This window comes from Lacerta agilis, chromosome 6 (genome assembly GCF_009819535.1).
Source record: "Lacerta agilis isolate rLacAgi1 chromosome 6, rLacAgi1.pri, whole genome shotgun sequence".
NCBI classification, from domain to species: Eukaryota; Metazoa; Chordata; class Lepidosauria; order Squamata; family Lacertidae; genus Lacerta; species Lacerta agilis.
The window spans coordinates 65,076,666-65,089,445 of NC_046317.1; the positions used below are offsets into that span (position 1 = coordinate 65,076,666).

Here is a 12,780-nt window from a genome sequence, read left to right on the forward strand (position 1 = left end):
TTTACATGTTTCATTTGGCATCTTAGTTCTGGTTTGTGACGTAGTGGGCATTTGGAGACACTCCACTGATAGGATGCTGTCATTCAGTACCCTTCTTAAACCTGTGCTCTAAAATAGAAGATATGTCTGAGGGAATTGCACCTCTGGAAGAAGGTGCAGCTCTTAATTGCCCCTGAGGACATGGGTGGCGCTGTGGTCTAAACCACTGAGCCTCTTGGGCTTGCTGATCAAAAGGTCGACGGTTCGAATCCCCGCGATGGGGTGAGCTCCCGTTGCTCAGTCCCAGCTCCTGCCAACCTAGCAGTTCGAAAGCATGCCAAAAAGTGCAAGTAGATAAATAGGTACCGCTCCGGCGGGAAGGTAAACAGCGTTTCTGTGCGCTGCTCTGGTTTTGGTGTTCCATTGTGCCAGAAGCGGCTTAGTCATGCTGGCCACATGACCTGGAAAAACTGTCTGGACAAACGCCGGTTCCCTTGGCTTGCAAAATGAGATGAACGCTGCAACCCCAGAGTCATCTGCAACTGGACTTAACTGTCAGGGGTCCTTTACCTTTTTTAAAATCGCCCTTATTCTTTTTCTAGGAGGCTGATCGCTTGCGGAAGGAATATGAACAATCACAGAGCAATAATACACACGAAGAGATACTTTCCCTTCAGCATGTGATAAAAGAAATAATTGAGGTAGACCTAACTGGAATCTGTCTTCATGGTTGCTTCTGTAGAATTTCCCATGTCTGTATCTAAAAACAAAATTAATGAAAGCAGATGTGGTATAAACATATTGGAGCCTTATTTGCCCCAACAGGGTTCCTCAAGTTGCGCCCGGTGAGAAAATGGAAGCAGTCAATAGACACTGAGGCTGCTGGCTTCAGAGAGAGAAAGATTTATTTCTGCAAGCAGAGGCACTTGCGGTGTTCAGACACCCAATCAAGTACAAAACTAGTCAATTTTCAGACAGTTCTTATAGACAGTTCTCTGGCTCTCCCCACCCCAGGAATCTGCCTCTTGTACATCCTTGTCCATTTAAGGAACATTTCCTGTTGTACATATAAGGCAAAAGGACATTTAGCCCTGAGTTGGTTCATGCGCTAACATGCTCACTCCAGCAAGGCCATCCTATCTGTCTCTGACCTAGACAGTTCCTCTTTGTGCAAGGTTGATCTTCTACTGTTATCTCCAGACTCTTAGTCATAGCTTACACAGTAAGGAGTGCAATGCAGATCAAAGTTCACAGCAAAAGCCTCCATAAGAAAGTTCTTTTATACTTCTGGACTAACAGTACATTCAGGTAAATATATACAGGTTAGCTAATTAACCCCTTCAATATGATCTAAACTTTAAACACAGGTTTTACATATTTTGCACCTGCTCTGGGCACTTCCATTTGTTCATGTATTTCAGTGTTTATAAACTCGGATTTTAAAACTTTTGTGAGGGCTAAGTGTTGGTAAGGCCTGACACAAATTACGCCCTGATATTATTATTATTATTATTATTTAAAAGGTTGGTTTTCCTTGGCTGATTATATAATCCTAGATTTTGCTGCCGCCATTTTGCTGGGTTGTATTCTGCCCTGTCATCATAATTTCCCATCCTTGAAAATGCAGTGGATCACTATATCCAGCAGAAGTGAAAGACAAATAGGTAGCAAGATGCAGTGTTTTGATTGTACAGAACTGAGAATGTAACATTGATCTTGGATTTCAGGCAGTAATCAATGAAAGTGATGCAACTATTGGCACCCCACAGGATGAGAAGTATGCTGAGCCTTGTAGCTTCTTGCAGTTGAACCCTGATGACCCAGGTAGTGCTATCCTGCTGGTGCGTGAAGTGCTGACTAGGAGAAGCAATGAAGTGCAGGTGAGAGAACTTCAGAGGCTCCCTTGCCAGAAAGACTATCACATCACCAGTTGTAAAACTCCACACCTCGTATAGCACTTTTCTCTGCCTTTGATGCTCTGCCTTATAAATTTCAACCTCTTCCTCTTCCTGCTAATAAGTGTTCCTAGTTCCCTCAAGCTGTTTTTGACTGTCATTTCTTTCCCAGACTGGTCTTGCATTGGTGATTTGTTCTTTCCACTTTTCTAATCACTCCCTTTCCCCATGAGCATTCTGCTTATGTCCAATCTTACAACTTTCTCTTATTTTTTTAATTGTAACTTTAATTAAGTTTTCAGTTTTACATTTCAAAATAAGCATTTTGCAAACTTTAAAATACCTGTCAAAGAACTGTCCCCGGCTCAGCGCAGGGTGGTGGAAGGGCTCTCGAGATGTTACAGAGAGCCTCAGCCCCACCTGACCAGCAGCACCTCCTCTTCCAGCAGAGGAAGCAGTGATGTCTCTAAGTGGGGAGGGGCATGCAGCTCAGAGGCTTGAGAGCAGAGGCTCTGGGGATGTTGGAGAGACCCTGCACTCCCCTCGCTCAGCGGGCGAGGAGGGAAACATGCAATTTCCGTGCGCAGAGGGGTGAAACGGATGGAGGGGAGGCGGAGAGAGCCCTTCCAGCACCCTGCGCTGAGCCGGGGACAGTTTCCTGACAATACCCAATGATTTCCCTTCTTCTCCTTCCATGGTTCATTTTACATGTCATACATTCCTACATATCTTACTATAACCATTCAGATCAATTTTCTTCCTATCAATCAAATATTATTTACACTGTTGAATTTATCTTAATGATGACAGCTTTTTCAGCTGTGTGCAGTTATTTTCCATTTATTCGATAAATGTTTTCTACTCTTATTTAAATATATGTTCTTCTTGCTCTCTTATTCTATGTGTTAAATCTGAAAATTCTGCATATTCGATTAACAAGTTGCCAATCCTCTTTTGTTGGGATCTTCTCAGTTACCATTTTTGGGCTAACAGAACATGGGCCACAGTTGTTGCATACATAAATAACCTTTTTTGACACCTAGGAATTTCTGTCTGGGTTATTCCCAATAAAAAGGACTCTGCTTTTTTGGGGGAAATAATTTTAAACATTTTTTTCAACTCATTATAAATCATTTCCCAATAAACTTTTACGTTTTTACATGTCCACCACAAATGAAAAAAAGGTTCCCTCCACTTCTTTACACTTCCAACACGTATCTGATTCTGTTTTATAGATCTTAGCCAACCTATCTGGAGTTAAACACTATCTATGGATCACTTACAGATAATTCTCTTTTAGTGAGTAACATGCAATAAATTTCAGATCATTTTTCCAAAGTTTCTCCCAGAGTTAAAATCTATATTGTGTCCTATATCTATTGCCCATTGTGTCATTGAAATTTTAATAAGCTCGTCTTTTGTTTCCCATTCTAATAAAAAATTACACATTTTAAACAGAAGTTTATCCTTATTTTGTAAAAGTTCTTTTTCATATTGTGAGCTTTGGTCCAGAAATCCATTCTTTTAATCTAATTTAAACATATAGTGTGTCTGTTGATATTATAGCCAATCCATAACTTGGCTCCTTAAGTTTTCCATTGGTTTCAGTTTGGGTTCCCTCCTTGTAAAATCCAGCAGTTCCCTGTAAGTCCGCCCATTGTCTATCCATATTAACTCTTAATTGTAATTGCTTCGATGGAAGTTAGCCATAAAGGGTTTTTTTTTAATTTCCAGTAGATTTATGTATTTCTCCCAGACTTAATACACACTCTTTCTAAGAATGTGGTTCATGAAACTCTTACAAATTTTAGCCTTCCCATACCAAAGACATGCATGCCAGTCAAATTCTAAATCATGGCCTACTAAAACTAAAATGTCTGCATTGCCCAATACAGTGGTGCCCCGCTAGACAAAAATAATTCGTCCTGCGAAAATTTTCGTCTACCGGGTTTTTTGTCTAGCGAAGCGGCAATGCAAGCCGTGCTTTCGCTAGACGAAAAAAAAGACGAAAAGTTTTCATCTTGCGAGGCAGCCCCATAGACTTTTTCGTCTTGCGGGGCTGCCTTCCGCTAGACGAATGCCTTTGTCTAGCGAGGCATTCGTCTAGCGGGGCACCACTGTACAATTCATTCTTTTAACCAACTCAAACAAGCTGCCTCATAATACAGTTGCAGGTCTGACAAGGCAAAGCCTCCTCTTTCTTTTGCATCTATCAGAATTTTTTGTTTAATTCTTGGCTCCCCCCCCCCCGCCATATGAATTTATAAATATCTTTTTTCCATTCTTTGAAGCAGCTTGAATTATTTACAATCACATTAGATCAGAATAAAAACAGGATCCTAGGGAGTATATTCATTTTAATGGCTGAAATTCTACCTGACATGGGGGAGAATGAAACTTTCCCTATCTTAACCTCTTTCCACAATTAAATATAATTATTTTCAAATAGGTTGAATTTGGGAATTTGTCAGCCAAATTTCCAAACACTTAATTTTTTTTGCTTATTTTTAAACCAGACATACTTTCTAAAAAAATTATCAACTGCTCATCCCTGTTTTTGACAAACATTTTGGTTTTATATGGGTTTATCTTGAAATCCACCACTTCTCCAAACCTTTTAATTTCTTCTAATGCTTTGGAAACACTCTCCAAAGGTTGTTCTAGTGTCAACACCACATCGTCAGCAAATGCCCTTAATTTATAGACTCTATATACCACCTCAATACTTTTAATTTCCACATTTCTCCTTACATTCTAAAGCAATATTTCGAACGTCATAATAAACAACAGTGGAAATACGGGGCAGCCTTGTTTCGTTTTTTCCTGTTTGGCATTTACCTGAAAGAATATTGTTTACTAATATATTTGCAGATTGGTCCGTATAAAGGTAAAAGTAAAGGTACCCCTGACCATTAGGTCCAGTCACGGACGACTCTGGGGTTGCAGTGCTCATCTTGCTCTATAGGCCGAGGGAGCCGGCGTTTGTCCGCATACAGCTTCCAGGTCATGTGGCAAGCATGACTAAGCCACTTCTGGCGAACCAGAGCAGCGCACGGAAAAGCCGTTGCTTTAATTCCTGCTAGGAAAGAATTACCTATTTTCATTTTCTCCAGAACCTTAATTACAAATGACCATGAAATATTGTCAAAAGATTAGGACAGCCTGTTTTTCATTTCTTACTTCCAGATACATTGATTGCATTTCTTATATTGTCTTTTATTTTTCGGTCTGGTCTCTGTGAACTGACTCAGTGTCCTTTTCAATCTATTAGCCAAGATTGTAGCAAATAGTTTATAATCACAGTTCAGTAATGAAATTGGTCTGTAAATTTTAGTCTTTGTTAAGTCACTGTCTTGTTTTGGGATCTGGGTAATGAATGTGTCTTTCCACGAAGCTGGAACTACTGCTGTCACCAGAATTCTGTTTATGGTGACCTCAACCTTACAACTTTCTCTGCCTGTACATAACATTTCTTCAGTCTTCAGCTGCTGCTTCTCTGTGGACTAATACTTAACCACCTCTGTCTGTATATATTACCCCTTCAGTCTCTCACTTTCCCCCTAATCATTATATTTTGCCACCTTCTGCAGCACCTGAGACAGCAACTCTTGTCTAGTCAAAATTCTGTCAGCTCCCTGGAGAAGCAACAAGAGCAGCAGAAAGACCACTGTAAGTTCCTAAGACAAAAACTTGAGCAGCTAGAAGGAGAGCAAGACACACGCATTAGCCAACTTCAGCATCTGCAGTCCATGGTGGAGACTTACCGCAGGTCAGACATGTAATGCTTTCCCCATCTTAAAAGACTTGTATTGTAAAATAGATCCATATGCTTCTCTTGGCTTGCAGTGTGCTTTCCTCTTGTCGTCAGTAGGTTGTCTCCAGTGCCAGTCCTACTCAGAGTAGACCCATTGTAATTGTGTGGCAGTGTCCCTCCCCTCCCTGTGAGAAATAATGACACGTGACACATATAAGTTTAAATGGGTGAAAAGGCCACAACTTTATTGGTTACGGATGTTGAGCGGTATTGGCTTAGGCATTGGACCCTAACAGACTATATCCGACCCCAACCCGTGTGTTGGAGGTCTGGGAAGGGTTCATCACCAGAGTGGAGCTCCAGCGATGTACATCTACTGGAAATTCCCCTGTGACCACTGTTGGAACGTGCCTTAGGCCCTAACCTCCTTAGGCTTCGGACAGGGCCATGCCCCTGGAATCCTTTAAGGAATACCCTTCATCTGAGGGGCAGGTGATGGCACTACCTCCCATCCTCTCCTCTATGGAATTATTCCAATGCCTAACCGCCAAACCAAAAGTTGTGACGGCTTGCTACAAGGTAGGGGGGGAAACCACCTTGGCTAGTCCAAGAGGAAAAAGTCCTACCAGGCCCCTTAGCCAACCAAGGCGACCAACCGAGGTCCATAGCAAGGTCAAAAGATGACTCTAAGGGCGGGTGGGCGGGTGATCCGATGCGGAAGTTTGCCTGGGGCAGTTTGCACCCACAGGTTGGAGAGAGACAGTACTCCAAAAGTCACTCTGCCTTTCATATGGTGTCCTCATTTCCCTGTATTCTCCAGTTGCCCAGATAGGAAAAGGAGGATGCTCAGTCAGTATTAGCTAAACAAGTGAAAATGAAAATTTGCAATGTATCTCTGTTTTTTGTTTTTCTCTAACTGGAGACTTTTTCCTTCTTAGTGACCATGTAACCCTGGATAAATCCAAGATAGAATTACAGCAACAACTGGAAGTCTTGGAACAGGAAGTCCAGCACTTGCGCCGAACTAATACTGAGCTACAGCTGAAAGGAGACATGGTGGATGGCCAGAAAGAAGAACAGCAGCATCAATTGGAAAGGATGCTGCGGGAGAGAGAATATATGTGAGCCTTTTGTCTTTTCCCCCCAAAGTGCAGTAAGTTTGTTGCTAGGGAAATAAAGGAAAAAGAGATGCTGGCAAGAGCTGTTCACAAACCCAGTTCTTACAACAATCCCTCTCCATTTTATGAAGGTTGTTGAAATTTGGAAGCTTTGCAGAAACACCAATAAATTTTCGTGGGGGGGGGAAAGAAATTTGGAAGCTTTGCACTTTCTTCACCCTCTTGTCAGGACTGTGTATGGGCTTTGCCAATTTCACTTTTAAAAATGAGCCCCTCTGGATAGCATTTGTGAAATTTGAAAATAATAATAATACAATGGTGCTGTATGAGGACTTTTATGGTAGAAAATGAAATTTGCAGCCCCGGTTAAACTTTGGAGCTCTCATGTACTTCACTACTTAAAATAAATAAGTGTATGTGTTCATTCAGTCAGGAAGACCGAAATGCTCTTGAAGGAAAGCATTCATTGTTAAAGAGTGAGTTGATAGCCATGAAGGAAGCACTGGAAAAATCTCACCTTGATGGAGAACTGGTGAAACAAGAAAAACATGAACTTGCTACAGCGCTGGAGCAGGTACAGTTACATCTTCTTTTCCTAGCAATAGCCAAACACACTCTTGAATTTAAACCGCAAACTCCATAGACTCTCACTGTAGACTGACACTGGCATGTTCATTAAACTGCTGTAAAGTGGTGATCAGTAAGTATAAAAGTAGAGTTTATTAAAAAAATTCAAATTTTTGGTATTGTCTTGTCCTGTTCTGGGCAAGAGGCTGGGCTGCAAATCCAGTTCCCACAGCAAGTTTCCATGTTTCCTGGTCATCACGTACTCCCATCCCTTTTCCCATAGTTTAGTAAAGCCAGTGAAGGACAGTTATGGAGAAACAACATTGTAGCAGCATTTGACATTAGTGCACATATATTGGCTTAAATACAGGTATATGCATCTGGGGCAATTCTTTATAACTTACCCTTGATTAGTTTTGGGAGACTAAAAACAGGAACAGCTGCAACTTTTCTTCTTCTCTCCTGCCTGGCTCCAATGCAGCCATTCTTCCACTGAAAGTCAGAACTTCTTGGACTGCATTTGATTTTGAAAACAAAAGAAAAAAAGGAGAAATTTCAACAAATAGTGTGTAATGTCTAGTTCCAGTCTAAGTAAAACGGTGCTAAAGATTTCTACTCAAAAGTGTTCTGGTTGTACTAAAAAAAGAAAAAAATACATATCTGGCAATTGGAACATGTTTCTGATCCTTGTGATCCCTGTGACTGGCCCAGATATTTTTTTTAAAAAACACACACACATACACATTTGGATTAGTTTTTTCATGATCAATCAGAAGAGTGTTTTTTTCATGGCATTTAAGCTACATACTCATACATTAGTAAAGCCGTTGGGTTTCTATTTAATGAAGAAAAGGAGACATACTGATGGAAACCAGTGACATAATGGAAGATTGAGAGGATATAAGGAGATATTCTAAATAATCCAACAGATATTAAGCTATTAGTCTTTCCCCCATTAGAACCCTCAATGAAGGTTCCATGCCACAGGGAGGCATTGAGGATAGAAGTTATCTTTAAAAATATGTATGTATCTCAACTTTTACTCAAGAGTACTGCCATTGAAATTAATTATTCTAAGTTAGCTATGTCCATTAATTTCAAAGGCTGTATTCCGACTGAGACTAATGCAAGACACAACACATTGCCTTGAATGGCTTCAGAGAGTGAATCTTTGGTGAGGGATCTTTAGTGAGTGTGAAGCATTTGACCTTTCTCAATGGGGAATCTGAGATATCCAGCTGTAAGCCCTACATACTATTCGGGGGGGGGGATGTCTCCTCACCTTCAGGGACAACCTTTTAGGGAGTGCAAGAGGTTGCTGCAGGAAAGTCCATTTGGACAGCATGATAAAATATGGTTTATTGTAAGTTAACAAAGTTGGGGGCAAGTCTTATTCTGCTTTTATTGACTGGTATTTCTTTGTTTTGTGTTTTGGGGTCCACAAGGCTGAGCAGTCCTTTGCAAAATTAACTGGTGCACACAATCAGCTAAAAGCAGAAGCTGCTCACCTTCGTGATGTAGTTGCAAAGATGAGTGCCCTTAATGAAGCTCTAGCATTGGACAAAGTGAGTTTGAATCAACTTCTTTTGAAGGTAAGAAGACTGTTGCAGCTGAACTATTCTTATTCTGTGCAGCCTACAAAATACATGTAAGGAATTTGCTAATATGTAGGTTGCATTTTATTCAGAACAGGGGAAAGGAGGGCTGCTATTTAATTTTTTTAAAAATAAAATTAATTTTGAATATAGAAACAAAGATACAATCAATTACAGTTCTCCCCATAACAACCCCAACTATGTCCAGCTGTATTAGTAGTAATAAACCGAAACAAAAATACAATAGCTGTCAATTAAAAAAGTATTGTTCCACAGGTTCCCATGTTCTTTCTTCATTGCAAATGAAATAAAAGTGGACCACATTCTGTAAAAGTTTTGTAGATTCTTATGTTGTCTTCTTTCTTGTACTTTATCTGCCAACTTTCCCATCAAGATAAAGAACCAAACAATAAGCATACCAAATTTCATATGTTTGCATTCAGTATCCTCCAGTGCCTTGCAAGAGCAAGAAGTGCTGCAGTTATGAGATGCATAATTAAGTCTCTGTCTCAAATATCATGTGCTTCAGCTGCAGATATTGAAATAGTGCGTTTTGGGATCTAAAGTAATCAATTTAGAAGTAATTTGTTCCATTTCCTAAAATATATTTAACTAGAAGTTTTTAATCTCTCACCACATGTGTATAAATGTTCCTTTATCCCCACAATTTCTCCAGCATTGTGGAAAGGTATTTTTTTCCTATTTTACTTAGTAGTGTGGGGTGCTGGTACCATCTGTAGGTTAGTTTCAAGGTGTTTTATCATACACGAGCAGAATTAGCTCAAAAAGGAAATATTTTCTCACATTCTTTCCCATAAAACATAATCAATTTCTTCTAAGTCTTCAAATTTTGATGTTTAAAAATTAACAGATTTATAAGCTATAAATAATTTAAAAACATGGTTAATGAATTTGTCCCTTGTTTGCAAATTTCTGTGCTACTGATGAAGTGAATGACTTGAGGGATTTCCATCCAATTGTGGGAGAAGTTTGTTGTATAGCTTTTCCAGACAAAGGGGTACCTCTGGTCTTTAAGCCAGAATAGGCCCATTGAGTGGCTGCTCTTTTATCAGTTGCTTCCATTTCCTTGAATGTAGATGGAGCAGGAAAAACAGGCACTTTTGGACAAAGTTGATCACCTGGAAAGACTAAGGACCTCTTCACAGAAGCAGCTCAGCCAGATGGCAAGAACAAATGAGGAACTAAGTGCAGACAAGACTCGGTTACAGCAGTTGCTACACAAGGCTGAGGGAATGCAGGAAAGTTTACAGGATGAGTTAAGAGTACTGAGAGATGAACAGAAAGAGACCTGTGAGAAGCTGAGCCAGGTGAGTGTTAGCAGCATACTTGAGTTATCCTGCATGGACATTGGGCAGAGGCAGTGTTGTGCTTCTGAAGTTGGGTTCAGTGCTGTTAGATTATGGAACTCTGCTTGAGGCATTACTTGGAATTTAAAGGTATTTTCACTAACACACCAAAATAAATCCATCATTTGGAATTTCTAGGTGGATTTTGAGGCCCACATAGCATTTGAACCTGCACTTCAGAACTATGGTAGCTTGTAAGTCTTCATCCGTTTATTTATTGCAGTAATTCTGAGTGCAATAAATTTTGATTGTTTTTCTAAGGCAATAATAATGATATTTGTTATGATAGGGTTATTCAGTAAATGTCCTGCTATCTCTTATAGGACTGGAGTTTCATTAAAGAAAAAGTCTATATTGTCATCCCAGCACACCCTTGGCATCCCTGAGGCAACCTAGGGGCACCTGCCAATTAAGTTGCTTTGTTTTATTCTGTGGAGGGACTTTATTGATAGGAGGAGCTGATGACTGGGCACTTGCTTAGCTCCATGTAGAAGCTTTAAAAAAATGTTTGGGGAGAAGGAGTGTCTGGGATTGTCCTTTTCATTCTGTGAAGAGGCTTTCTTGAATGGGAACATATGTTGCTCAGGTATTGTGTATGTCAGTGAGAGGGGGGAAAGGTGTGTGTGAAAGAGCAGTGGGGAAGGTATGTAAGTGTGATCTGTAGCCAAGTTGTATTATGCCATGCCCCACGGTAGACATTTTGTGGCTGGCACCCACTTATTCAGCATTCAAAACGTATCTACTGGTCCAAAAAGTGTGGAGCATCCTAGTCTATCTAATAGCAACATAAGAAGTTCCGGGGTTTTCAGCATTTTCCCTTGTTTCAGACAGTGCTCTATTTATGCATTTAAGGCCAGGCAACTCTCCGTTTGCACAGGGATTTTGTTCCGGGTCATCATGTGTATCAAAGGTCATGCGTAAGCCCATTGCACCTCCTTACAGGGCCAAAAGTGGCAGGCACAAAAAGGTCATTCACTGGAAAACAATTTTTAATGTGCATTTCTAGGTCTTTCTACAGAAATGCTAAATAGTAGTCATTTTACACCATTCTTTAGTTTTAAGATCAGAAGAGCTGACCCTTCAGCTTGTATAATGCAAGACAGTTCCTGTACTCGAAACTGTTGGTATGCCATACACATACATTTGTGTGTTCAATGTATTAGTTGCAGTGGTGTCTTTAATAGGATCTTAATAGCCAGATACTGTTTATGTGGAAGCGAGCCCCACAGATTTCAGTGGGACTTACTCCCAAGTAAATGTGCATAGAACTGTAGCCCTAGTAAATTTTTAGTTTATCACTGATGACGGAAAGTAACCAATAAGTAATAGGAACAAGTGAATAGTTCAGTTAGTTTGAAGGTGGTGCTGATAACACCAAGGTTGCAGGTTTGATCTCCATATGGGACAGCTGGATATTCCTGCATTGCAGGGGGTTGGACTAGATGATCCTCAGGGTACCACCCAACTACAATTCTATGATTCTATGAATCTTTTCGATAGCTAGTACTGCTCCTCACAAAGTTCATTTTACTATTCTTGCATAAGACAATCTTTTCAATCTTATTTATTTGTGCTCCATAAGTGTTTCTAGGTAAAGTATGTTTTGCAGCCATTTTAACAGTCATGTAGATTTTCTTCTTTTCCAATACACATTCTTTCTAAAATCTGGCCACCGGTGAAGTGTTACAGTAAAACATTAAGTGTGGTGGCCTTCAGGCAATTATATATTTTGTACTTGGGTTCTCTCCTGTGTATAGATAATCAAGCTTCTCCATAGCAATGTTTGGAAATACAGTCCATCTGTAACAGATTTTTCTTTGTAATGTTCAGTTAGGCAGTTCCATCTCTTCTGTGAGAACAGTTTTCTATCCTTCAAAAGAAGCTATAGATCTATTTATTTTTACAGTGCATTATTGCTTAATGTGACAGAGGTTTACCTTGTGCTATAAATTCGTTTTCTTTCTCCTTCATAGGCTCATCACCAGCATGAGACATCTAGTACTGATTTGGAGCATGCACATCAGGAGTCAAGTCGTCTTGGAGAGGTGCTGGCCAAGATGTCCAAAGAAAAGGAATCATTAATGCGTGAGAAAGCCACATTGGAAGTACGACTAGGGGCTGTAGAACGAGAGAGGTGGAGTTTTTCAGAGCAAGTGGCAGAGTACAGGTAAGAGGCTGTTGAAGGGAAGGGCCTTGCCTATTCAAATAGTTATTTGATGCAATCATTGTTGCTCTGGATTCTGAGAGAGGACTTTCCATCAGAGGACTATGCAGCTTTTTGTGTCTTGGCTGTTCAGCCATGTGGCAGAAGTAGTTCCAAATCTGCAGAAAGAAATTCAACAAATTCACAGCAGGAAAAATGTTTAAGTCAAGCCCAAGTTTGAAATCCTGCACACAGTTTGACAGGTCTGGTTTCCATAAAGCTGCAAAACTTGCATGTTATAGTATTTCTGTTCTTCCAAACATTGTCTCTTGTATCAGCATGACAAATGGCCTGTGATTGTT

The 12,780-nt window shown here is 40.2% G+C and overlaps 1 protein-coding gene across 4 annotated transcripts in view; it reads left to right on the top strand.

Annotated features, from left to right (window-relative positions):
* The window catches only part of CEP250 (centrosomal protein 250), a 42,616-nt gene that overhangs the window by 7,968 nt on the left and 21,868 nt on the right, over window positions 1-12,780 (top strand). For all 4 annotated transcript variants that reach the window (XM_033153180.1, XM_033153178.1, XM_033153179.1 and 1 more), the window contains 8 exons: window positions 582-680; window positions 1,707-1,859; window positions 5,465-5,643; window positions 6,567-6,749; window positions 7,176-7,320; window positions 8,759-8,905; window positions 10,006-10,236; window positions 12,249-12,442. In XM_033153180.1, the coding sequence (XP_033009071.1) occupies window positions 582-680; window positions 1,707-1,859; window positions 5,465-5,643; window positions 6,567-6,749; window positions 7,176-7,320; window positions 8,759-8,905; window positions 10,006-10,236; window positions 12,249-12,442 (1,331 nt within the window). The remainder of the gene's footprint in view (window positions 1-581; window positions 681-1,706; window positions 1,860-5,464; window positions 5,644-6,566; window positions 6,750-7,175; window positions 7,321-8,758; window positions 8,906-10,005; window positions 10,237-12,248; window positions 12,443-12,780) is intronic.